The 27,532-nt window shown below is 46.6% G+C and overlaps 1 protein-coding gene across 1 annotated transcript; it reads right to left on the bottom strand.

Annotated features, from left to right (window-relative positions):
* Window positions 1-26,659, bottom strand: SIN3A (SIN3 transcription regulator family member A). The gene is made up of 20 exons (XM_086471428.1): window positions 26,471-26,659; window positions 24,656-24,832; window positions 23,113-23,219; window positions 22,334-22,616; window positions 19,303-19,554; window positions 18,609-18,761; window positions 18,109-18,267; window positions 16,721-16,810; window positions 15,139-15,257; window positions 12,854-13,064; window positions 10,694-10,810; window positions 9,750-9,988; window positions 8,390-8,573; window positions 7,632-8,205; window positions 6,969-7,138; window positions 5,664-5,837; window positions 4,725-4,817; window positions 4,280-4,374; window positions 3,517-3,724; window positions 1-973 (listed from the first exon to the last, which is right to left on the bottom strand). Exons 1-20 carry the CDS (start codon window positions 26,657-26,659, stop codon window positions 743-745), a joined length of 3,825 nt encoding a protein of 1,274 aa, XP_086327554.1. The 3' UTR covers window positions 1-742.
* Between the last annotated feature and the right edge of the window lie 873 nt (window positions 26,660-27,532).

Below are 27,532 nucleotides of genomic sequence, written 5' to 3'. Positions count from 1 at the left end.
TTGACAATTTGTACATTTATTTACAAAAAAAGGAGGGGAACATGTTAAAATTGTGTTGTTCGCTGCTGTGTGTGTGTACGTACATGTGTGTGAAAAGCTGGTGCATGGCACTAGGAGAGACTAGTAAACAAGCAGGTACAAAAAAAAAAAAATAAAATAAACAGTTCCACTGGCACTAGAAAGGACAGACCGATCTGCACGGGGTGAGTCCAGCCTGGGAGGGAGGAGAGGGAGGCGAGAGGAGCCCAGGGTCCGCTCCGTGAGGTGGCGTCGGGCTGCCCCACGGCCCCGCGCAGGAGCCCGGCCAGCTGGCGGCAGCCAAAAGGGAGGAGAGGCCGGTCGCGACAGGCACCTGGGGATTTCGGGACACATCCAAGCGGTCCGGTCGTGGAGAGCCTCCGGTTCTCTTCCCTCGCCGCTCAGGGCCTCCAGGGAGTCAAAAGCCTCAACACTGCTGGTGTGTACGAGCTCGTTGCGTTTCTCTGGGATGGCTCAGTTCAGAGAAGGGTCCTTCCCGCCCTGGGGGACGCGTGCTGAAGTCAAAGGGCCGGCGGCCCACGGTCCCAGCGGAGATCCGCGTCCCTACAGGGAATCCCGCTGGTGACGGCTTGTACCAGCCACGCACTAGTCAAGTGGCCATGTTACGGAGATACACAGTGAGGGGAGAAAGGCATCTTCCTCCTTTCCTTGATGCGCGCACACACACACATCTCCCGGGCTCTTCCCTCGCCCTGGGGCAGTTTTACGGTGTCTTGAATATCGTGCCGTATTTGACACGGTACTTGTTAATGCTCACAAAGTGCAGGGTCTCTGTGTCACAGGTGGTGGTGCAGGGCACCAAGCCTTCCAACCCTTCGCCCATTAGCCACTTGTTTGTCTCGGCTGCCATTTCGCGGGGCACGTGCTCCTTGGTCCATTTGTCCACCCAGGCCTGGAATCGCTGGTGCAGCCGCTTGCTCACTCTTTCGTGGGACTACAGAAATAGGAAAGAGGTGTTAGAAAAAGGCAGCTTCAGCCCCCAAACTGCAGCGTTACGCAAAGCTTGGCTGCTGGTTGACACAACCGAGGGGATCAACGGCCAGAGGGAATTTGTAATGCAGGCATCAGCTAACGACAGAGGAAACGCTCCGATAAAGGCTCCAGGTCTCCTCTCCCAAGCAATTACCGTGGCAAAACAAACTCAGGAATGCCAAGAGATTTATGCCCTTTGTTTAATACAGCAGCTCTCAGGCTGGGGACACAGAAGATACCCTGCGGGAGCCCGAGAGCTGCACACCCAGCACTGCGTCCCTTCGACACTGCCCAAAGGGTGCTGCCCCCTCCTCCTCCTCAAGCAGCCAGGAGCCAAGGTAGACCCCAGACGAGGCAAGCCTTGCTCTCCCCAGCCCTTGGGGTCTGCCTCCAGCCCCCCCCAGAGGGGCACTGCCCCAGAAGAGAGCAAGCTCAACATGAACTACACGTGTCAGGGGACCCACGTGCTATGGAAAATTAAGAACCGGGTTAGGTGTAAAAGGTCCGAGAGCCGCTGGCTTAACAGAAGCATCGGGAGAGGAAAAACTGCACAGATCTTGAGTAACAGCATCTGCTTAAGGAATGTGAAATCCAGGACAGATGGTTTAAAGCCATGGCTCAAAATCCACAGCTACAGTCATAATTGAAAACAGCAAATATAATTAAGCCTCAAGATTAAAACTTATGTATTTTATTATTTGTTTTGTTCTTCTCCCAAAGGCCGGCTGCTTCTCAGTGTTAACTGTTAAATCCAATAGATTTGTAGTTCTATGCAGCTTCTGCAGCTCCTTCGGTGTACTTCAGTAAAAGGGGCTATGCTGCATGCTATATAATCAAAAGCTCAATAATTTGACTTATGTTCAGACTCTCTGACAAACACTGGCACGTCGTATCCTGTTTATAAGACAACTTTTCCTTGAGGTTTGTGCCAGTTGAACGGGATAAACGGAATTCAGTCAAAATCCTCAGTATTGGCACCTCAGAAAGTCAGTACTGAAATAAAACACTCATCTGGTGTGAATGCAATTTAACAAAATCACTGTACAACTAATGAAATAAAACCATTATTTGTATTTCATCAGCAAGAAACAGATGGTAGGCAGTTGTTTTACAAGTCTAAATACATGACTAGAACAGAGCTGCGAAGGATGATACACCAGGCAGGAAGCAGTGGTGAATTTTCTCAGCGGTCAGTAGTGTGCTCAGAAAAGCAAATAATTTAATAAACCAAAAAGAATCTCTGCAGCTACGGAAGAGACTACTGCTGACAGAGCTCTCTCAGGTACCACTGCTTCTAGTTGCTTAAGTCAGTAACTTTTGCCTGAACCTGGCAGGTTTCACCCTCTTCCACACTCTAAGCAGTGGCATTCTGCTTAACATTGTGTTTTAAATAGAGTATAATAAAATTATAGTCAAGCATTTCAAATCTCAAGTCTAAATAGCAAGACCAGAACTGGAGCTTGCTGTAAAGCTCCCTGGTTTACTCTACGGGATGGAAATATTCCCATGGGATGAGAAAAGTAGCTGAGCGTCAAAGCGTTCAGAAGACCAAATCACTTTCTCCAGCCAACTCCTCCTGAACTCAGGCAATGTGGAGTCACCAGCTGTCTTCATCTTGAATAAAAGCAATGCCCCAACCTTCAGAGATCAAGAAAAGCTCTACTCTCCTGCGTCTCCACTTGCCCCACACGCATTCACATCCTCCTTCCCCTGCCCCAACAGCTGCTTTTGGCACACAGAACCAAAAGCAAATTTGAGTAACTTCAAAAAGTCAAATTCCAATTTAAATCAGCAATCACGAGCACTGACTGTTAGATGTGAGATGCCACAGACCCTTGGGCCCAACACTTCCAAGCCCTGGAAAAACACCCACAGGGACTCTCCTGTGTCGGTGACCTCACCGCTCCCATCCTTGCCACACCACCAGTGTTTCTAGAGCTGCTGCCTCACGCTGGCCCTGCTCTGCCACGTGGGAGCGACCTGAGGACTCCCACTCTCTGTGACTGTGGGGACAGGGAACCATGAGGGGATGGTACCCAAGGGCATCCATGGGGACAGAAGGCGTTTGATGCTCTGCACTCTGATTCCTCTTTGGGGAAGCCCTTGAAGGACAGGCATTCTGACGTGTCACCACAAGAACATGCAGAAGACAGGTTCTCCCTAAAACAGGGGGAACACCACCCATGGGAAGTACCTCCCTGAAGAAATTTGAGAGCTTACAATCAAAACTACTGTCCTACCATGATAAAACTCTCTGGAGAGAAGGGAGGAGAGGTGAGAGGATGATGAGAGTTAGAGATGGAAGAAGAAAAGATTACACCTTAGGAACTTTCAGGAGATCTTCAGTGCCTTGGGAGGATGAAGTAACAGACTATCCTCCTGGCAACACAAAGACCAACCAGGATCCCCAAGGACCTTTCATCTGACTCTCCCCACTTGACCTTTGGGAGCAGGGGCTCCCAGGAAACACCAACTGCCCACTCCAGTCCCTCCGCTTGCTCCTACCTGCTGAGCTCGCAGCAGAGCGGTCCTCCTGTACATGTAATCCTCCGATTTGATCACGTACACCATCTTATAGGAATTCAGTTTGAATTTACACTCCAGCTTGTCCAAGCTCTCCATGGTCTCCATGGTCTTCTTACTGTTTCCCTCTTTCCCTTCCTTCTCCTGCTGCTCTCGACCACGCTGACACTTACGGATCCGCCTCAGGTTCCTGCAAACCAGAGAACCCCTCTTGGAATTAGTGCTCACCCTCTAGCACTACGAGGCTGGATGTAGCTGGCAGATCTGTGCTGGTCCCTCAAAAGCCTGGCAAACAGCTTGGAGCACGACTGCTCATTGCAGTCATTCAGGCTCAGACCCCTACAACAAGTCAGCCCACTGGGTTTAGCTTATTTCTGAAATTACAGCTATTGTGCAATCAGCTCCCTGCTCATGAAAAGCCCTGATGTGGCACCCGCTGTTTTCAGGTAGAGGGTTACTGTAAGGCAAGGCAGGACTGCCAAAAAAAAAAAGTCTGGCGAGCCACCAGCCCTTGCCCTCTCTGCCACCTGCAGCCCACGCCGTCTCTCCGTCACTGGAGAGCAAGAGCCTGGGTTGGATCCACAGGCTTTTAGGATGAACAGCAGCACGGCACCTCTACAGCATGCTGCCAGGGTAACGGCTTCTGTCTAGCATTAAAATGCAGGTGAGACTGCCCACCCAGCAGCGTGAGGGAGCGCAGACACAGCCCATCGGGTCGGGTTCACAGCACAGCCTGGCCGCTCACCTCGGCAGGAAGACCGGTTTCTGGGCCAGGTGCTCCCGGAGCTCAGGGGAGGTAGAATCGGAGTTGACGTACCGCTCCACGTAGTCGGACCAGCGCTGGAAGTGAACACAGAGCACAGATCAGCCCCTGCCTTTCCACCAAATGACATGAGATGGTTAAGGAGGCTCAGCTGGAAGTTATACGGATGAACACAAGGTCAAGGTCACTTTTGACGGCTCTGTACAGCTTATCCCCAAAAAGGCAGGTACAATGTTTCTCTACACAGTTTTGAGGGTTTTCTAATACAAAATAAACCAAGAAGGATTTGACAACTCACATCACTGAAAGCTTTATAGCATGTCCTTGGTGTTTCATTATCTTGTGCTAACGGACCACAACAGTCAACTGGACACTCTCATTCAGTGCACCCTTGGCCATCACAGCTCTCTGGACAAGCTGCTCTTACCTCTGCTTCTACAGGGTCATCAGAGTTCTCCTCTTCTGTGTCCAGCAGTTCAATGGTTAACTGAACTTGACCTCTGCTCTGAATGAACATCAGCTATAAAGAAAAGGCAGAAGGGACTTCAGTAAGAGGTTTCATATAGAAAAAACAACCTCCACTTCTCATTGGGGCAAAGGGAGAACGAAGCAAGTTGGCATAATTTTAAGGGGGAAAAATATGTGCTTCCCACATGCCTGACAGCAAAGGGAAAACACTAGCGAAACTGCACACCCTTTGAGGAAAAGAAAAATTGTAAAGCTTTTTGAAACTCTTTCTTGTTGCTGTTGTTTTCAGAGTGGTGCAGGTCCTTCTTGAGCCCCCAAAATAAGTTTGAGGGCAAGGGAAGAGAGATTATACACACAGGCTTTTATCCAAAGTACTTTACTTGCCCAGAAAGGGCCTGACCACTTCCTGCATCTCAGGCAAAGGAAGCATGGATTTGATTAGCGCAGTGCACCAGGTTTTTTTAGCAATGTATACAGTCAGCAATGATTAACACCCAGTCAGTATTAGCAGATCTCCCCACAGTCAACAAAGGTTGAGATGAGAGAAACAGGTGAGTTTGAGCTAACAAATTTAAACCAGAGACAGCAAAGCAGTCAACATGACACAACCCAAAGACGCTGTGAAGCACAAGGGATATTCATTGCTGTTCCAGGAAACGTATTTCTCCTTGAAACCTCGTTTCCGAGGGGCCCTTACATAAGCATTAACCTACGTGCCAAGAGCCAGGGAGATGCCACCAAAACTTCCATTTCAACTTTCAGAGCTACAGGAAGTCCTCAGGGCTCTTGGGTGCCTCACCAAGGCTCCTTTTTCAAAGGATTGGTGCCTCTTCCTTCTGAAAAGGCGCCCACCTCACTGCTTGCTGCTTTTACACCATGGTTCACAACCCGGCTTTACCTTGAAACAGTTCTCCTCTGACATGAGCTGCTCAGCTTTGCGCTGGTACGCGGCCTCCAGAAGCGTACGAGAAGACTGGGACGCGAGCAGACCTCCTGTCGCTCCGTTGCTGTTCTCCGACAGGTAGAGGTCTGTTACCTGCACGCAGATCTCATCGCTCACTATGTGCTGGAGCTGCAAAAAGAACATGGGGAAGGCATTCGTCAGCGAGTCTGCTACATGTCCACCAGCACAGAACAGAAAGAAACAAAGCTGTAACCATGGGTTTAAGCCCAAGCAAAAAAAAAAAAAAAAAAAAAAAAAAAAAAAAAAAAAAAAAAAGGCTGAAAAGGCATGAGTTTAAGGCTACAGCTTTAGTAACTTCTTTCAGTCGCAGATGATCTCTGCTGCTACGTAAAAAAACACAGTATCTTTAAAAAAATTAGCAGGCGGCAAAGTACAGCTACTCCAAGAAAAACTACAGGCAGGGAACATCCTGAGCAGCAGCAGGGGAGGAAGGGCTAGAGCACTGTGACATAGTATAACCCCTACTCAGCAAGGGGCTGCTGCTGTGTCTGGGGAGAGGGGTGGGAGATTTACTATCAAATCCTTATTTTCTACAGGTTTAAAAAAAAAAAAAAAAAATCAAAAATCAAAAGTTGCTTAACTGTCTTTTGAATTCAGTTAATCTCTGGACTGAAGTAAAGGGCTTCTGAAAAGCAGCTCTACCCTTCTGAAAAAGGAAAGGTCTTTCAAGCCATTCCACTTCCAGCCCCTTGTATCTGTTTTTGTTCTTTATGCTACAAAAAGGCACATGAAGAATTTTTCCTTTGCTCACACATTCTTCCTACCAGCCCAATAAAAGGACTAGAGTCTAACAGCCAAAATGAGATACTCAAACAGCCAGATAAAAGACAAAGCTTTTTAGAGAAGTTGCTCCTACAGCACTGGTGAAAGGGAAAGAAATTATTTGAATGTCATTTAATAATTTTTCAAAGTTAAAGCAAGATTAGCTCTGGAGATGCTTTGAAGTTGAATACTTATACTCTAAAACTTCTGGAAAACAAAGGGAGAACTCTATATGCACACAGAGGATAGTCTCAATAATTTAAACACATCAGAAATTACCTTTTGTCACGTCTCTTCACATCAGTGTTAGAGCTGGGTTAAAAAACACCCAGAATTTACCTGCCTACCCCTGAAATTTCCCCATTTAGGCATACAACACTCCCCCTCCAACGTGGGCCTGGGCTCTCACTGCAGCAAACAACCCGACTACTTTCTCTACCCTGGACCATCCACCCTCCAGCCTTTGCTGGCAGTCACCTGTCGAACAATGCTCTGGATCAGCTTGTCCATGGTAAAGGCGATGTAGGCGTGAATGGTGAACATTTCACGCAAGGAGTCCTCGTACTGCGACGAGTCCATGTTCCCATCCAGGAGATTGCGCACCATGTCCAGGAAGGCTGGGTAATAATCCTCAACATCGATGTCCACTGCAACAAGAGAGAACGGGAGAGATGAACACACCACCCCAGGAAGGGTCGCTTTTGAGTTCTGGCCCTCAGACTACCCAGTCAAGCTGAAGAGTTACTGGAATAGGCTTAAATTTGTCTTTATAGGCATTGAAATTAGTCCTTTTAAGGCCACGGGTACTTTCATAATCTCTTGCTTTCTAGCTCTAGCCTCCTCCATGAGGTCTTTATTTCTGAAACACTTTTTAAAAGCTTTTAGTTGGGGAATTAAGGATACTTCAGATATGCAAGTGTAAAATGAAAGCTTATTACCGTTCTGCTATTTGAGTCCCACGTACCCTACACCTTCCTGTCTCCTCCCCCAATTCAGTGCTGCCCAGTGACAATAAAAGAGAGATCTTCCCATCTTAAAGGGTCACCACTGTAACATGCCTGAAGATACCAAACAAGCCCTGTCAACACGCTATGAATGGAAGCATCTTTCTTCCCCAGCCTCCCACCAGAAGTCACTCACTAGGCTCCTTCAGTCGCAGCTGGATGGCAGGACTGTCGCTCTTGTCTCGCTTTATGCCCAGCACTTCCCTCTCCCACTCCCTCTCCCGTGTCTCCTCTTCGATCTGCCGCTCGGCCTGGGTGCAGATCCTCAGCAGCCGCAAGCACAGGATCTGATGCAGCCGCATGAATATGTACCAGTTGCTGTTCACGTAGAAGAGATTGTACACCTCATCCATGCCCCGCAGCTTCTGGGCCGTCGTGTTGTTGAACATCAGCTTGGTTTTGGGAGGACTGCCCCCAACACCATTGTGCTTTTTTGCAGCCCCAGTAGCTTCGTCCACATCCATTTCCTCTTCTTCCTCCTCTTCCACATCCGAGAGTTCACCTCGCTGAGCAAACAGCAGGTCTGGAATGAAGTGATACATGATCTGCTTGATTTTGTACTTGTCCTCTTTCTGGATTCCCGTCTGCCGCTTCACATGGTGGATGATGAGAGAGGCAGCGTCTTCCAGGATCTGCTTGTCTTCATAGGCTAGTGATAGGTGTGGGCCTGTGGGGACTCCAGCATTGTCTTCTGAAGCCTGCTCTTGCCTCTACCAAGGAGAAACACAGCACAAAAATTAGTCCCAAACACCTGTCTCCACCCAAGACCCTTTCAGAAAGCTCTGCCAGTGACGCAGACTTCCTCTCTCATTTGAGCAGTGAGGGACAGGAACTGAAACTGCACTTGCAAACTACATAAACTTGAGGGAAGGAAACTATTGGTGACCATCTTACCTCATCATAGATGCTCTCAATCTCATTGAGGAGACTCTTTGACCTCAGGACCTTGGTATCATTCTGCTTGAAGTTGATGCCCTGGTGGTCCAAGGATTTCAGGTAATACTTCTCATTCTGCTCTCGCCAGACTTTATTAAATCCTCTCTGGGCTTCTCGCCACTCTTCCTCTTTCATCTTTAACCTTGGATCGAGAAAACAAGGGTGAGCCAAGAGGTTTGCTCTGAGCATATAAGGAAAACCTAAGCCCATGGTTCCTGGCCAGCGCTGAGAAGAGCTGAACCCCTTATGAAATGGACATTAACGAAAGCCGTCCCTCAGAATGGAGCTTTACAGGAGAAGCACCCTGCATACGCTCTTCTGAAGAAACCCCTCTGTGCTTCCTTCACGTCTAAGTAACACCACTGAGGAAAAAAGTAGCTTGAAGGCTTATGTTTCCCCCCGTGGCATGCCAGACCAGCTAGAGGGCTTAGTGTCCCTCTAGTCCCACTGTCCATAGCACGGAGAGGGGCTGAAGGGACGAGAGCGCCACAAGAACTGGCCCGGCTCTCTCAGAAATCCCCAGAAAGTCATGTAGCTCCAGCTGCTGAAAAGGGGCAGCTTAGTTTGGATGATTAATAAAGTTATCACCTTGCAGCATGGACACCCGAGCTTCCGTGGATTGGATTCCTGAACCTCAACTCAGTACCTCAAGCAAAGCACCCCCGAGGCAGCTTGAGATTCGGCTCACAGGAAGAGTGTCCTTGCAGCAGGGTGAGGAAACTGTGACTGTGCAGGTGTCCTGGGCAAGGCTGTTATCCCCAGCTCTCAGAGCCCTGAGACACGGGACCAACAGTCCCACCGAGATGAGAAGTGGCCAGGAAGGAGTATCTCCTTGAGCTTCCCCAAAGAGCTGCAGCATCCATCCCCTTTTCTTGACTGAGGAAGGGGAGGTTGACAACAGAAACTGGACTGGGAATCTGAGGCTAACACAGCCACCGCATCACGTCCAGCCGTAGGATTTGGAAAGGGATCAAATTTAGCCCTGGAACGATCCACACAGTACAGCCCATTTCCTCATCTTACACACGATGCTGACACCGAGGAACAAACAAAGTTTAAGAGGAGACAACAAAAGCTCTACATCTCTCCAGCTGAGCTGTACGGTTTTTGTTTCAGAAGGGTAATTCCCTCTTTCTAGGCGATTATTATGAAACACAGCAACTGAGCAGAACATAAAATGCACTTTCTTAATTTACAGCCTTGTGCAGGTCACACTCTTTAGGGGCAGAAATTACCTACTTTTACATAAATCTGGATCATGTATGGTGCCCTAGTTTTTGGTGGTGCCCCCGGGGCAGGGTGCTGGAGCAGTCAGTACCTTTTCAGTACAATGGGAACAGCCACGGATGGGTTCTTCCGAAGTCCATCAATGATGTCAGCTGCTTTGTCGGCATATATCCTCTGGAGAGCCTTGCGGTGGATCACCTCCGAAGTGCCACCCAGAGTGTTGTCCAGCCGGAACTTGGCCTGCTCCTCAGCAGACAAGCGCGAGAGTTTCTTTTGGATTGCCTCAAGGACGCGGATCGTTGCCAGGTTGGTCTCCAAGACAACATCCAGCTGAAGCGAATGGTGCATTAGCCATTGTTGAATAGATAAAACATGATACTTCAGAGGCTAACATTTAAGTGACATGAAACAAGAAACCATGCATGTTTAACAAGGTATTCCTGAGCAGTGGTTTCCATGTTCAGCTGCCCTAAAACAATCCAATTATATTTTATCTGCTACCTAGAGAATACTGCATAAGAATTTAAAGGCTACCAGAAGGATACTGTTCGGAAATTACACTTTCCACCTGGGAATAGAATACAATTGACAGTTACTCTGCAAAAGGATGTTCTGAATCTGAGCGTGTTCAGGTAATTGCCAAGCTAACTTCCATTTCAAGTCAAGATGTCAATCATTTAGCATCCTGAACGTATCACTTTTCAGATTATTACAGGGGAATGCATGTTCTCGTACACTACGTGGGCAGTAAGAACAGAAAAGACACATCCATTACATGCTGGCCATTGAATAATTTCATCTGGAGTCGTGTGAACAAAGAGCTCTGCACAAAAAGTGAGGGGCAAGAGGTGGTCATGCAGCCGCTGCTTCTCGCATTAAAAGAACACAAGCTTTTTACACAAAAAAACCCAGGTGACAGTCATGCAAAAAAACCAGATTCTAAGCAGTACTATTAAAGGTGTAATTATATCAAGATCATTAACTGTTCACAAAACCCCAAGCTTTCCGAGACATGAATGAAGAAAAGCAATTTACCTCAAAACGCTCATCCTCGCACCTGTAGATGTGCTCTTCGTATTGCGTCTTCTTGGAGCTCACGAATGTGGAGTCTTCGGACCAGGACGGGAAGGAGACCCAGGTGTCATTCAAAACCTTTGAGGGAGACAGGGAGAGACAAGAGTCATGGTCAATCTTTGAGGGGGTCACGTTCATCCGGCTTCTGATGGGAGGCTCTAATTCCCCAGTGGCAAAAACTGTGTGTCCCTTCCAAAGCAAGGCACCACCCAGCATCCATGAGACAACCCCAAATGGCCAGAACCAAAACATCCAGGCAGCCTGAAAAATTCGTTAGCTGGAGCTGTAAGAAAAAAAACTTGCAAGGGAAGAGAAATAGAAAGGTGAAAGGAGCTTTTCCGTTACTTTGGCTTAGTCAACTGCAACCAGCTGGTTCATCGTGTGTGTGATTCACCATCGACAACACTGGGTGGTCATCATGTCAGGCACGACTGTTAGACAGTACATGGTTTCCACCTCCAAATAAGGCTAATCGGGAATATAAATCCATACCCCAGCAACACCTTTCCTGACAAAGCAGCCGAGCACCTGCAGCTTTCACCACCCCCAAAACAGGAACAGAACATTCAAAAAAACCTCAGAGAGGCCAAAGGCAAAGAAACAAGGATTTTGGCAGCCAGTCTTGAAAGTCAGGCCCAGCTTTCATAAACCTGAAGCCTGAACAACTGACTCATTATATTCTCACAGGAAGAAAAGTTCATTAACTGCATCACACAAGACACTTTTGAGAGACACGTCAGGACTCAGATTAAAAAACTTAAAATTTTCTCTTGCCCAGGTTGTTTTCATTACCTTGCCACCACTTCAGCTGAACACCTGTCACCACTGCTAACTGCGTGACTTGGTCACCCACGTTCGTCCTCCTCATCTCTCAAGAAGCGTAAGGACACAAAACCCATGATGTTCCCAAATGGCAATCTTGCTATTTGTTGCAGGTGCCACCGCTGACTTCAGTCACCCAGAGAAGGGATTCCTGGGCCTCTCCCCTCCTCCAGTGAACACTTCTAAGCAGCATGTTTATTAACTGGCCTTCAGCAAGAGTCCTGCTCACTCACCTCCAAAACATTACCTTCACACCAGTGAAGGAACAGGATCAGCCAGTACCATTCCCACTTTGATCAAAAGGTCATTACAACGCATTAAAGGACTCGATGAGTACATCTGATCCTGCAGGACTCTAAAGCAAGCACCATTTCTGAAGACAAAAGGTCTTCTTGGCATTTCAGGTAGAAATAAAGAAGCATGTGAGGGATATGTGGGAGAATCTGTCTGCAGAAAACCTGATTTTCTTTTGAAGTTGGACTAGAAACAACTCTGAAAGCAGACCGAGTGGGAATTTGGATAAAAAGGTAGCAATTGAATTAAATACTACCTTGCAAAAGATCCCTGAGATCCCATTAAGACCATACAGAAAACTAGTTCTGTCATTTCCTACTTAAAAGTGTTTAAGTTTCTAATCTTAATGTTCTTTTCACAAGTTATACTACGTAAAACATCACACATAAATAAAATGTAGGGCCATTAGATAAGTAGTTAAACATCACAACTATTTGTCGGGTTTCTTCTCCCAGCTGCTCCCCAATGCTTCACGCAATCCTTTCACAAGCACCACTGGAGAAGAGCTGATGCCAACCATCAAAGCCACGTGGGTACTGCAACTCCCAGCCAGCTTCCAGCATAACCCATTCCTAGACTGACGCCTCGCCCTGTGCAATAGCTTCTGGACACGATCCAGGTGTCTGCAGGAGTGCCAAGTGCCCGCTTGCCACTAGGAACGCCTCGGGGTGTGCTTACCTCGGGCTCCGACATGTCCCATGACGATCCCGAGCCAGGATGGTAAGCTGGCACACGCCTGGGCGCAAGAGCAGCACAGCTCCGTGCTGGATCAGTGCTAACCAGGCAGCTCCACGCCCAGTGCCGGTTCTGGGGCACCGGCAGCAACGCAGCTCTGCTGCACGAGGGCAGATGTGCCCTGACATCCCCGGGAACCTTTTCAGCATAGTGCAGGACACAAAATAAATTCCCCATCCCGTTCTGTTCCACTCACCCTTGCTCCATCCCTTCAAGAAGGCTGGGAAAAGCCTTCCTCTGTCACACAATTCCCCTCTGAGAGCATCTTACCTCTTTACACAGCGGAGTCCGCCCCGTGCACTTGGGTTGCTGGTAGCTCTTGGGTAAGGCTCGGTAGCTGGAGCCCAGTCTTTTACAGGAGGCATAGTCTATCTCCATGGCAATCCCCTCGGTAGCCCGTTCCTTTGGATACGTCTCCATGTGAACAGACTCTTTATACCCCAGAAAGTTTTTAAACCAAGTGAACAATTCCGGGAATTTCCTAAAAATAAGATTATTGAAGTGAAAAACTAGCTAAGTAGAAATCAAACAGCGCTGAGCTATGATGCTGAGGCTAGAATTGATTGCTACAGACAGACTGTGTCCAAGAAGACCCTCTGAACTACCAGTCTGGTGACAGAGGACCCTCTCTGCTCAATCCCACTTCCACAGAGCCCAAACGGGAAGCAAGTACCCGTTTGTTGATCAAGTGGTGGATAGCGCTCTCTGTGCAACTTCAGGATTACCCCTTCATACTGCCAGGGATACACAGACAAGCACCGATACATCCTCCACCCGCCTGTGGGTACAGTCCCCGTGAGACAAGTGCCAAGCAAGGAAGAGCAGCCAAAGCCTTCACTGCAGGGGCAGCGCTCATTGCAGGGTCACATCTGGGTCTCCCAAACTACACCAGTAGCGAACCCAGGCCAGATTCCTAGCTGCTTGCCAATGTTCTTAACCTCAAAACTGACCTTTCCTTTCCAAAAGCAGCAAGCAGAAACCGAAAAGCCATTCTGTAACTACACAGCAGAAGGGTGCAGCGCTAAGCAACCGCTTCAACCAGTGCTGCCGGCCCAGACTACAGAGACCTGCACAAATTATGAAGAAGCCTTTGCCTGCAAGGCCCAAGTTTGCCTGCTTGTAGAGAAAAGTTTTCTGAAGAATTTATTAGTCTAAAATACTGCAACTGTTCAACTCCTCTCATCTCACACAAAGCTCCAGCAATATGAGGAATTGAACCTGTTACTGAGGATAACTGAATCACTGCTCATTTATTGCTTTTTCATTACATGACAGAATATAACTTCCAACTCCAGAATAAGAAAACTGTATTGTACCATCCCCAATACAGACAGTCACTCTTATAGCTAGGAGCACAGTAGATGGGAGGAACCCCAGGTTCTTTGGTCAAATATTTCCCCTTTCCTAGCTAAACGTAGCATCCTGCTGATGCCTGACTAATTCCAGTGGAGCTACAGAGAGAGAGGAAGCTCCTTGGGGCAGTTTCTTTGCACAGCAGCTAGTGTAATGGGGTCCTGAACCCAATTTATGTTGCTATTGCCTTCTCCCTTGGAACCAGGAACTCAGTTCACAGGAAGAAGGAACATTAATCTTGCTTGCCAAAGTTGATGACAGGATATCGGCTGGTTTTAGCTGATTAATACAGAGTTGTTCTGTACACTACTGGCAATTATAGAAGTCATAATTCCTATTTAAACTATAGTATTCCTTATCATTTTTGGCTTCATGACAGAATTCAGGTGCTTTTTGCTTTCTGGAAATTTTAGTGAGTTCCTATCAGCGCTCTTTTTTTAGGGGACATTTCCTATGTAATTAAGCAGTCAATCTTTTGTCAAATGAAATAATCTGTGATTCCAGAGCAAGAGACTGCCGTAACAGGCTGCTAAATAATTCTGTTTGCTCTTCTGAAAAAGGAAGAAACACAGCAAGCAGTAGCGGCACTGCTCTTGAATGCTGCCTGCCAAGACATAGCTAGGAATCCCTCTCTGGCTTCCCCTTGGCTAAGAAATAGAAAAGGGCAGTGCAGAAGAGCACGAAGTTGGAAAGAAAACTGAAGTAGGGCCCTTACTGTCCTGCTCCAATAAAGGAAGTTTGAAAGCCCAAAGCATATGGCACCTGCACAGTATTAAGCCACTGAACAGTTTCCCTCCTGCCCACACAGCAGCATGTGGCACCTTACCACGCACATTCGTGACACTCGGGCCGAGCTGGAGGGAACAGGGGATCAGAGGATGCACTGCCACAGAAGCAACCTGTGCAGTCACTTAGTGGACAGACAATTAAGCAACTGCAGGCTGTCCAGATAAAAGTCAAGCCAACCAACAGCAGAGGAAGTGGGCAGCACAGGCAAACTCCATCTCAGATGTGCTTTGTGGCTCAAGAAACCACCGCCCGGCTCCCACAGCGGCATTCCTCCTCCTCCGTGCCACGCAACCACAGGAGATGCATTCCCCTCAACAACCACAAAGGTCAGCGTTTCTTTCCTGGCTTCACGAGAGAAGCAGACCAAGTGGATTAAACTTCTCGCCTCGTGTACGGAAACGGGCTCCACTTACCCCAGGAATGGAGAAACTAGCTGCACGAGCTCAGCCCGGGAGATCACCTCCTGGTTGAAAATAACCAGGCAGCGAAGGAAGTTTTCGTATGCTTCTGTGCTACGCAGAGCTTTGCGGACCTTATAGAGGGGAGAAAAGAGGAACACGGCTGCTGTCAGGATGAGATCAAGTTGTGTGTGAGCTATCTCTGTCCAGGAGACCTGGATTCAACACTGTGCTTCCCACCAATGCATGGAGATTACACGTGGAATGAGAACGCAAATCTTTAAGTGAGCTGAACAGAGGGTATCTTGTACCGTGTGCAGGGCCAGCCAGATACCGATGGGAGTCATCCCCGTGCTGGGTATGCCCTACAACATCAGCACCTGGTGCACTACTCCGAAGAAAGGAGTTGCAAGCAAAGAAAGAAACAGCTCAAAAAAAACCCCCAACAGCTGGATTACGAAGTGCTGGAATCGTGGATAACGTCAGTTGTAACTGCAGCACCACAAATCCACCCAGGTTGCCTTTAAACACCAGAGAGTATCGCAAGTAGGGAGCAGGAGTAAGAGACCTGTGCCCTGGGTAACACCGCTCCAGTCTCTGCCTACGTTACAGCGTGGGTTATCACAGATAAGCCAGCTTCTGTAACCCTTATCTTCACAGTACGAGGAAACCAAACAGTTCATCCCAACACCACTACCTTTCCCACGAGAACAGTTAGCATCTACGCATCAGACGGGGATCTATCATCATTAAGATATTCGTCATTACGGTTATAATTCAACAGCACGGATTTCTAGGTTTACTCATGTTAACACCTACACATCCTCTGAGCAATAGATTGGTTCCCAGTTACCACTAGCTGGTCTACAGCATGCTGCAAAATGCACCACGCCATCAGGGAGCTACCAAGACTTTCATCAACACATGAATATTACTTAAAAGGCTTGTTTATGTTCACTATATACTCCCCTCTGAGCCATAAGGAAATGTATGGACGTCTTAGGGAGACACCAAGGTACCACTTGGAAACATCTCACACATCCTTCATTTGCTCTGTGTGGTAAACCAGCAACAGGTAACAACTGTGCAATTAATTAGATTCATCTCTCGGGGAAAAAAAAAAAAAAACAACCACCAACAAAAAACCCAACATTGACATGAATCAGCTGCTCCGTAAACTGAGCTCCCACACTGCAGGCAGCTGGTTGCAGATCGGTACAGCAAGCTGTGCCAACATGCCACACACATCACAGGTAGTACGGAGATTCATAAAGTGGGGAAAAAAAAAATTAGAATATGCATTACAGGAAAAAATTCCCATTCCTGCAAATAAACTGCATCAGCAGCGGGTGAAAACCTGGAGAATAACCATTGGGGAAAGACACAAATATCCACGTAAAAAAAGATCACCAGTCTGTTGAAACAATTCAATGGATCTGACTTATGAGGTCACACGATCCATCTGAAGTCAAGCTGACAAATGTTTTCAGGGTGGTATATACATCACATACTTCACTGTGACAAAAATCCGAACGTATACACGCTAAGAACATAAATCAACGACACGAGACTGCTTTCTCTGAATATTGCTTCTCACCTTCTCAAAGAAGAGAGATTCTGTCCCCACACCATGTTTGCTGGCTTCTGCCAAAGACTGGTCTTTTAAACCAAGCAGCTTCGGTTTCTTCTGTTAACAAAAAAAAAAAAGGCAAGGAAAAAAAAAGGCCGTTCAGCAGAGCAAGTTGCCATATTTTGATTATCTACCACACAAAGGTTTCAACTTCTTGACCCCACCATTTGCTTTCAACTAAAAGAAAGCTGGCTTTTTTGAAGGAAACTTGCATGAAAGAGTGTGTCACACGTTATCTATTAAAGGCTGACCAGTAGCATAGAACTCCAAATATTTTTAATACACTGTTGCTTCATTCTCTGTAACTAGTTCACTGAAACAGTCACTGGTTGTAGCATACCTCAGCTTTCTAACTAGTTTGCAAAATTACCAAAATAAATCTGCCTTTTTCCCCGTGGCTCGCCCAGTTCTTTAAATCTTACACCTCTCTCAAATTGGTGCATTTCGTTTGCTCTCCTGCGTTCCACCGCAAGGTCCTTTATTTTCCATACCAGCACTGCACCCCACACCCTCAGAAAGGCTGAAAGCTGCCTCCAAAACATGTTTTATTTTGCTGCCCTTTATCTGAAGAGGAGGAGAAAGTGCAGAAGGGCAAGTAAATCACTGGATTTAAATGCTACAATTACACGTGCTAATGCTTTTCATCACAAAGCAAGACACGCCACCTTCAGATAAAGCAGGCGAACTTGTCCCTAACGCACAAACACTAAACCGCCTGGCCACAACACCACTTTTATGACACTACAAAGCCTTGCTCTCTCAAAACGTGCATCATTTGAAAAGGGCAAACTCTGCTAAGAGAAGAATCACTCATCATTGTATTCTAAGGTTTATCATAGGAAAGACGAGCAAACAACGTGCCACTGTGTCTGCTCCAAGATCTACTACAACGAAGCTTTGAGGCACACTTTTATCTTTCCCTCAGCTCATCTTCCCACGTGCCTTAGAAACATTGCTACAAGTTTTGGACAAATTTATTTTGCGACTTTACTGAGACTTTTGCCTCCACACCCCACATCTCCCCCTCATCACCAAACACTGCTTTATTCACCAATAAAGCTACCCCTACACGTTCTGCAGCACCCTAATAAAGTGGGGAAAGCCCTATTTTTCTCAAGCCAATTACCACCCTCAGGTACAGGTAACACCACCAGTTTGTGAAAACCAGAAACAAAGCCTTGAGCTTGGAAACAAGGACTTCAAAATCTCTCCTCTAAAGGCAAGCATTAGTTCCTGTGTTCTCAAGCTGCAGCCTGTGCCACAAAAAAAATTGCACAGACTCGTAAAATGCCTCCCGCTCTGCCACAGCCTCCTGGGAAAAACAGGGCTGCTGAACGAGCAGCACACGCTCTTACCTTCACCGGAGGGGTTGCTCCAGTTCCCGAGTGCCGTCGGATCTGACAGCCATTCTGGTTGGGTCTTTGCTGTTTGTTGTTGAGCTGTGGCTTCTTCACCGTGCCACCGTGATCATTTCTTACTGATTCCACTTTCTCTGCAGTTGTCTTACTTAACAGCTTATTTAGAGACAAACCCACAAGACCATTAGAGCTGAGTTCCACACATGCAGGCAAAAAAATATGCCTGCTCCTCCTAGCTCTAGATGACCAACGTATTTTACTGCAGTTATTGCAGTCTTAGAACAACCCTTTTAGGCAAAGGGATTGTATTTAAAAGACAAGTTATGGTCAGTAAACAACGTCTATTGCCCTGACCCCATTCCCACACTCAGTGAAAGATCACTCCAAAAAAAACCCAAGAAACAAACAGCAAAAGCACATTTTTCTGAACTCTGGCTACATGCAGAACAGTTTTCCGCTAAGTATTTCAGCTCCAGCCTATCTCCAAGACGACTCACCACTGAGCTGTTGGCATCAGGCAGGAACTGCCCAAACTCCGAGAGCAGATCCTCCTGGTTCTTGAAGAGGCGAGCCACCTGCGCATACACCTCCTGCTCCGTCAAAGCCGGCGTGTAGTTACCTCCTGCCTCCTTGGCATTACGCTGCTCTTTCTGCCACAGGAAAAAGGAGAAGCATCAGAAGAAAGGACGCACAAACTAAGTCACAAAAAAACCCCTCAGCAATATAAAGAATGAAACAGCAAAACCCTCAGCTTCTTACGTAAAGAATCACACTACATTAATAGTATGATTGTTATATATACTTATATATATATATGTTACATATATAACATGCTAAATGTCCAACTGGCCCTGGACTAGTAGGACACCAATCAAGGAAGTGGTTTCTTACAGCATAGAACTACAGGCATGTTGTCTCCTCCTGACCCAGGCTCATGAAAAAATGTCAAATATGATTTTTAAAAAGGCATTTCAGACACTCGCAAACAAAGACGATAGACTGAAATCGATTCCTTCATGCTGCTACGTGATTTGCAATTTTCTAATTTGCAAGAACTCTGCTTAGCTTGCTGGCCAATGCTAATCCAGCAGAAGACCCAAATGCAAGTCTGGGACAGACACGGTTAGCTCCACATGGCAAGGAGAGAGAAATAACCGTACAAATACTGAAATCTGCGCTATTAACACTCACCTGATACGTATGGAGGATCTCCAGGAAGGCTTTGTAGATGTCTGGCTGTCCCTGGAACCGATTCTTGATCTTGTTGACATAGTTGATGGCATGATTAAACTCAACAGGCTGATTGTTCTGCAGGGATGGTGTGGTTCCCAGAGAGATTGTCACAGGCGTGTGAGGCTGGACTGGTGGTGAGCGTGGTGATGCATATGGTGGAATCGGAGGAGTCTGCTGGCTGGCAGGGGTATGTGCCTGCAACTGTGATGGCTAAGATGAAAAGAAGCCATGCGAGAAGTTAGCAGATCCCTTTATGTTTAGAATAAAGATATTCCACTTACAGACCATATCTGGAGGAAACAACCCAGCACATAACTGTACCTGATGCCAACGGTGGAACAACATGGATTCAGCAGAGATACCTCTGTCTACATTTAGCCTGTAGCCGGGCAAAACTATAACAGTCGCTCCATCACCTGAAAACCCCTCACCAGCCAGAGAGAAGAATCAAGAAAAAGGAGAGCAGACCCATGGGTGGAAGCGAGAACAGATTTTAAATGCGGTACCACCAAAACCACAGAGGTACACAGAGTTATACTCCGCCAAATGCTGCGGTCACAGTCAAAAGGAGAGCAGTCCTCGGGAGAAGCGAGAGGAGGAGCAGGAGGAACCCCATCAGGAACCCCACAAGAGTTCTCCTTCCCCAGCCAATCCTCCCCCTTTATAATGACCATGACGTTATGGGATGGGCTACCCCCGCAGCTAACTTGGGTCAGCTGCCCTGGCTGACTCCAAACTGCTAACAGCCTGCCTGGCATGGCTGGGCTGGGATTCCATCCCAGTCACACGAGGACAACCTCCGAGCCGGAATATATCAAGTGGACGAAATCTCCTGCTACCACATCCAGTCAAACAACCTCTTTCCATATACGGGCCCTGGATGCTGCACTTCCTAAAAACATGGTCTTTCTAAACTGCTACTGAACAATTAATTGCCTCTGCAGTTCTAAACAATTTTAACAGTATCTTTCCTAAACTGAACATTTCCTAGTGGCTGTCTAAGCAGAAACTGCTGTTAAGAGTCAAAATTAAGAAGTACCACTTGACAGTCAGAGTTGCGTTTTAAAGGTTAACAGAAGTACAAATACAGGCAGACTAAGCAGAAGAAAACTACTATCCAAAGCAAATAAATAGATAAATATTTAGCGGACCAGCAGAGACTACATCTTATCAGGAAGCCAAAACACCCTGTCCACTCAAGCTGTTGTCATTAACAGCTGATTTTCCTCGCTAATTGCTTTTGACTGAAATCTGACAAGAGACACATACTGTCTCAACGATTCAACACAGCCAAAGTGCAGAGGTATGGCTTGCTCCAACACGGCAAGTTATTTTACCCCTTGTGAAGAATTCTGGGATGCATTAAGGCAACAGCAAGGGAAAACTGGAATTTCTTTCAATACTGAGACAAAGAGAATGCAGATAAGGCTCTCAGAGTAAATATTTTGCACACTCTTAACAGACACGGGAAAATCTAGCAGCACTTTCAAGGTGGCAATTTTAAACGGAAATGGAAGCACTCATTCCTCTCACCTTCCAAACTTCAAAACTTGTATTACGCGGAGTTTTCGTGACTGACAGTGTAGTTAACTGCCTCAGGATGGCCAGAAGCATCCTATTACAAGATCCTGCCTTGCTTACCTACAACCTTACCTGTCTGGTAAGGAAATCTCACCCCATTATCTAGCATGTCCCTCAGGTTCATTTTGAAGTTTCAGCAAAAATAGTTTTTGCAGGTCAATGGGGAGAAAACCACTTAGCTCACAGCGACGAGAAAGAGACTGCTACCTCTTCACTGAGAGCATGTACTACTTCTTTGGAAAAAAGCCTTGAAATCTGGCACAGGTAAGCTAATTCCGGAATGCCTTAGCTTTGCAGTTTTCAGCTTTGCAAATCTTCTAGCATGTTTTTGTTTGCTGTTTCTGAACAGGAGGTTGCAAGTCCCACCAATGTTTGTCTAGAGACCATCTAATTGTCATGTTTTAAATCCTGCTGCTTTCTAACTGCTTTTCCTTTTTTTTTTTTTAATGTCTTTTCCAGCCATTTGTTACCTAATTGTATAATTTAGAGATTAACCCTTGAAACTTCGAGGATTCTTTCCCTCCCTAAGGCTCGCAAATCTTTTGAGGCTAAAATACATGATTATTTTATCTTGAGTAAGCTCCTTGAATGTTTCCAATCACATAAAACACATCTGTTGGACAGTAGCACCTGGATTACATCTAAACCAGAGTCAAATTCTATTTGTTATTGAAAGGTCTTGGTTTCAGGCGCACAAACCAATACCTAAAGGCAGCATCATGGTCACCTTGCCTGAACTCTCGCACTTGAGATTTTGCCAGTAACTCCTGCACCCATCCAGCTGATGGCTGAACCAGACTCTCTTACAAAAAACACCCAATCTGAAAACAAGACTTCAAGCAATGCAGAATCTACCAAATAACTAATCAAGCTCTTCTAAAGGCTTAACTGCCCCAAGCATTTGAAATCACACACACACACACTTTCACACCAAGAGCAACATCTTTATCACAGCCTCTATTTTAGGCGAAAACCCGCGGAACTTCAGTTATTCTGAGACAATATACACAAAAGCAAGCAGTTCAGCGTGCGCCCAGTGCTTTAACTAGGAAGCCCTTCTAGTGAAGTCAAATGCATTTTGGGGCTGGGGCTGCTGGATCACTCCCCAAATAACATGTGTACATTTTACCAGCTGCTCTGAGCACCTTCCAGTTCCCCACTGAAAGCAATAAGGCTTTTCCAACCCCTTAAGGCGGCTCATTTGAATTACTGTCAAACCAACCAGGACACATCTTAAAGTTTGAAAAGGAGACACTAATCCAGCAGCAGAAGCACACCACACACAGGCTCACAAATACTATGAAAAAGCAGTGTGGAAGTTCTTTTTTTGCTCTCTAGCTCCACGCCAGTTTCAGCGGGAGGCACAGGATCCCTGCCTTACCAATGTATGCCATTCAAAGTCTCCCACCTTACTGATTTTGGCAGGTGGTGGCTGCGGCGCCGGCTGTGCTGGTGTTGGGGTTGATTGCGCTGAAGGCTGCGACTGATGCTGGGGCTGGGGCTGCGGCTGGGGCTGCAAGCCGTGAGTGGGGATCTGGTGAACCTGCCCTGGTGTTGTCACATTCACCATGTCATTCGTCTGCACCTCAATCTTGTAACCAGGCGGCAAGAAGGTGTTGAAACCCATGATCAAGTCTGGGTGGCCCTTGAAGAGCTGCGATACGCGGCTGATCACTCCTGGAGTGTCAATACTGAAAAAGGAATAAGATCACAACGTCACGATCCTCTAAGACCCTTTCAGCGGTACACCAAATTCTCCACGCAAGAATTTTCCATTAGAATTTTTATCTTATCATCTTTAATGTATGACACAAAGCAAACCTGATTCCTATAAATACACCACCCAACTTAAGAACAACATTAGAATTATTTTATTAGCCAGACAGCATTTTATACCCATGAGATCTAGTCCCAAGTCTGACCATTATTAATGGGCAGACAACCAGACAGCCAGATGAATCAGCTATCAAGGCTGAACTTGTGAACTCCCACTCTAAGCAGAGATTTAGTAGAAATGAAGGGATGCATTTAACTTTCGGAAGAGAAAGCACGCAACTGCTTTTACAGTACTGCTAGAGGTGTGTTACTCTGCACGTGAAAGACAGGATTTAGCTCCTGCCCTGTGTTCCCATGCCTGCACACACTCTTTCTAATCTGGAAGGAAGATGCAAAAATGCAGCTTGTTACCTTTGAGATTTAAATTCCTTCATAATATCCAAGAAGTCATTGTAGACCTGTGGCTGGCTACCAAACTGCAGCTTCACCTGGTCAAGATAAGACAATGCATCCTCCACCTGGAGACAGAACAGACAGGTTATATTAGCAGAGCAGATTTTATTTCACCTCCATTGTTCTGCAAAGCACGCATTATTTGAAAACACAGCTGTTAGCCCTGAGCCTGGGCAGGGAATTAAAGAGCAAAAGATCATGAGCCCGGTTAGTGTACTACCAGCGCCATTTGAATAAGAGATATGCACTCCCCACTCCGGGCTCACAAGATAAAACTGTACAAAAAAGAAACAAAAAGAAGAAAAAGCCAACACAGATCAGCAGAACTACTCAAAGGAAAAAAAACATACTCTGAATTTACCATCACTGAAGGGACTGCTAGGATAAACAGAACTAGACTGAGTATTTTTCCTGCATTCATATGTGGAAATTATTATGGAAGTCTAAGAATAAGCAGAAAGTGGAAATGACATATTCAGTGTAGTATATGTCTGCCAGGTACACGCTTGCACTTTTTTCTAAAAGCCAGACATTTCAGTTCGACATATAAGGGTTTTGAAAATGGCAACTGTGGGCGGTAAATTGTTTTACACCTCAAACAGCAAGAAGTTTATGAACCATTCGTGTACCAACATCCCATTTTCAGATGTACTGAAAGAACGGCACAGCCTAAAGCAAAAGCTCTGGGTCCCTATCGCCTCCAACAGCCAGGCCACAGGCTCATCAGTTGCAAAAGCTACACACAGGACCTCTTTTGTCTGAAATGAAATGACAGCAAAGGAAGAAGGACTACTACATATAGCCCCAACCTTGCATTGGCAGAGGATTTGCCATCGATTTCACCGGGAGAAAGAACGACACATCATGAAACCATTTTCAGAGGTCTCAAGAAATGAAGTGTCCTACACACTGCAAAAGGAAAGGCTGTGGGTTTCACCAAAACTGGAAGAGACTTGCACCATATTTGGAAGATACAAAGAAATAGGCATCAATTCACATACACATGGCTTCTCGCTAGCGCTGAACCAAATGTAGCTACTTAAATGGGTTATTTTTGGTGGAGTTTTCTCTTTTTTTAAGGATTTTACAGCACATAATCTGAGAATAGAGCCTTCCTTACTCCCAAATTACTCCCACACAACCACCCACATAAGCCATGTGTTCAGAAAAGCACCAAATGTTTTGGCAATTTAACCCATTCATATGGATACTCTGATCAATACTTCTTCCTCCTCCTTCCTGCCCCTGATCTTCTCCCAGCAAGTCCATTTTTTATCACAGTATTTGAAACAACAGGTTTTCAGCAGAGAGAAGTCCCGTTCTGCAGTCAATAGTCTTCCAAACAGGAGAAGCACCTAAGCCTTGTCAAGAGAGCTTTTAGGAGGTCACCAGCTGGCCTTGTGGGGTGGCCTCCCCTACACACCGAACGGAAAAAGGCCCCCGGTCACCCAAGGATTTAGGCAGAGGTTGGCGTACTCAAGGCAGGAATGCTTGGCGTTACCTTGAGCCTCTGGAACTGCTGCTGCCCCTGCACGGGCACGGCTGGCGCGGTGGGGTGAGTGTGGCTCTGCACCACCTGGCTCCCGTGAGGCTGCACCGGCGCGGTGTGGTGGTGGCCGCTGTGGACGGCTGCAATGGCTGGCCCATGGCTGCCCGAGCTCTGCGGCACGGCCGACACCTGGCGAGGCAAAGAGGAGGTCACGGACGGCTACTGCTTGGCGGCCGCCTCCGCTCACCGCGCAGGCAGAGAGCAAGATCAGTCTTCCCGGACCCAGGCGTACAAGTAAAATTTTAAGGAAGCAGAACACAGTCAGTTTGACCTTGAACCACGACTGCTAACGACCTTACTCAAAAAACATCTTTTGTTTTCTTCAACAACGACGCAGAGACCTAAAACCAAAACAACCCTCACCCTATACTCCCAATATAGGAGAGCCCTCTCTGCAAACACGTTACGACCGCAGGTTCTCTCCAGCCTGCAGACTGTCTAATCACTAACACTAACATAAAGACCTGCAAAACAGGCATAAAAAGGGATCTTTAGCCTGAGAGAGTCAAGGTTCTCTTTTGTCTCTATGACACTTATGTGTCACAAGTAATAATCTGAATGAATGAATCTTTACGAACTTCTACACTCTTGTTATTCAGTTTGGGTACTTGAAGTTATTGTGGCTCTCTGACACCAGCAGACTCAGGGGAAAACTCTTGATATCTCCCCTAGAAAAACAGAGAAAGGAACAGAAGGCACGCAATTTTCAGGTCTCCTTCATACATTAAACCAGAAAAGTTTCAGTTTGGAAAATCCATTAAGAGCCTTTAAATTTTTTTTAAAAAGTAAATTACTTTTCATTTTCCACAAACTTAGTTTTCCATTATAGCCTCTTTTAGATGGGATACACTTTTTTTTTAATCCTTCTCATGAACAAGAAATTATTTGCTTGCTGGTCCATCCAAGTTCTTTTTAGGAATGACTGCCAGCATAAACACACCCTCTTCCAGTCCCTGCAAGTGTCTGCCTGCAGGCTCTTCAGCTCTGCGGCTGCTACTATCAGCATCAACACCCCTTCTGCAGAAGTAAGGAAGGAGCTCTGTGTAAAATTAGGCACTAGACAGGGAGAGCAGCTCACAAGCAACAGAAGACTGGAAGATGTGACATGTAAAACCACGGCAAAGACACGTAACACAGGAAGAGCCTTTCCCTGATCTTTCACTGGGAGGCATCTCCAACGCACTCTTAAGGTGCCTTTTTCCCTCTCCCCAGCTGACAGCTCCTTGTAAAGGAGGCAAGAGTGTGAAGAGTGCCACCTAATGACTCTGGGGTAATGTTTTCTGAAACATTTCCATTTTCCTTCAATCTAAATGCTGATCCATTCCAGTCTGTTAAGCTTGAGATCACCCAAGATATCATACGCCTGTGACAGAGTAACTGTAAGAACAAACCTTTTCACGGTGAAAACCAAAAACAAACAAACAAACAAAAAAAAGAAACAAAAGAAGGGAGAAAAAGCCCTGCACAGAATCGCCTCTAGGATTCAGAGACCATGATCTGAGAGAATCATTACAAGAACCATGTTCAAAAAAAACAAAGTCACATCACGTTTGTTCAGGTGGCTCTGAACACAAATGAAGTTGATAGTCCTAAAGCAAGTCCTTAAAATGAGATGTAGGATAAGCACATTGTCCACTCTCAGTTTTTCTTTAGGAAGCCCTGGTTAGTAAAATAAAACCTCGTCTCAGATACAAAATTCTACCATGAGATGACACGGTGCTGGCTGGTCAGGCAGCCGAGATGCAGCCAAGGGACGAGCGCACGCACCTGGTAGCTGGGAGTTACCGAGTACTGAATCCCCGTGGCAGACTGCATGGTATCCGAAACTGCCTCATATACCGGAGGTGCCGGGGCAAGCACGCGGTGCTGGTGTTGAAAAGCTTCGGTGCTGCTGGTGATACGTCTCTGCTGCGACGCATACACGGGTGACTCCTGCTCATCCAATCGTCGCTTCATTCTGAACTCATGCTCGGGAAGCACTACAAAACCTGTTAAAAACAGACCAATTAACAAATGCAATTGGTTCATCGCTCCCTGCCAGCGCCGTGGACACCAAGTTCTTCACCAAGAGCAGGTAGGGCAAGTTTCTGTCTATTCATTTAGGTTACTGATACCTCAAGATAGGAAAGTGGAATTAAGATTCAGCTTGCTGCATAAAATATTCAATCATGTTTAATCACAAAAAAAAAATACAGCCCTTATTGTTGGAAATAAAATACTCTGCTTAGAAAGTAATGATTTCTTCAATCTTGCTTAAAGGACACTGGGCATCTTAAGCACATGCAGACCCTGAACTCACCGAATGCAGTATTTGAACACAAGAGACTGGGGGAGGGTGCATTACCTATACACAGCCTGGACAAAGTTGCCTGTGCTGAAAGCAGAAAAAAACCCTCCTGGACAGTCCAGGTAGGATGACAGCCAGCTGTAAGAGATCCTTTAAAAATGTGGGAGGAAGGGGGAAGAATGAGGCAAAAAGCAGGTTGCGTCACCAGATTTTAAATCACTTACAAAGTCCTGATGTAAAGTGTTCTCTGTTTAATCCACACAAGATGTGTAACCTCAGTGAAACCCACAGACCCACTACACCAGGAGTATTTTGGATACTGTGTGACACACAGCCATGGTCCTCCCAGCATCCTGGCCCCACTCACCAGCACAAACCAAAAAGGGCAAACTGGAGCAGTGCCAGCAGGCACCGCGGCTGGCGCCCTGCATGCCTGCCACGGATGCGGAGAGCACTGACCAGCAGCTCTCCCACGTACTCCCCAGTATTTTTCTTCTCCAACACGCAGGCACGCTCCTGCCCTACTCTAAGTTGTCTATGCA

The sequence above is a fragment of the Leptosomus discolor genome, chromosome 11 (assembly GCF_034619465.1).
Source record: "Leptosomus discolor isolate bLepDis1 chromosome 11, bLepDis1.hap2, whole genome shotgun sequence".
Classification (NCBI taxonomy): domain Eukaryota; kingdom Metazoa; phylum Chordata; class Aves; order Leptosomiformes; family Leptosomidae; genus Leptosomus; species Leptosomus discolor.
Note: the sequence above shows the minus strand (reverse complement) of the source record. Positions and strands in the feature narration are given on the sequence as shown.

What these genes read in the sequence shown, in the direction of transcription:
- SIN3A (XM_086471428.1), bottom strand. Translation starts at nt 26,659, where the DNA reads ATGAAGCGACGATTGGATGAGCAGGAGTCACCCGTGTATGCGTCGCAG. An exon ending in GAGCAACCCCTCCGGTGAAG is followed by an intron (nt 16,811 to 18,108) that starts GTAAGAGCGTGT and finishes TTTTGTTAACAG; the next exon opens with AAGAAACCGAAGCTGCTTGG. An exon ending in GGACTCCGCTGTGTAAAGAG is followed by an intron (nt 10,811 to 12,853) that starts GTAAGATGCTCT and finishes TCTCCCTCAAAG; the next exon opens with GTTTTGAATGACACCTGGGT.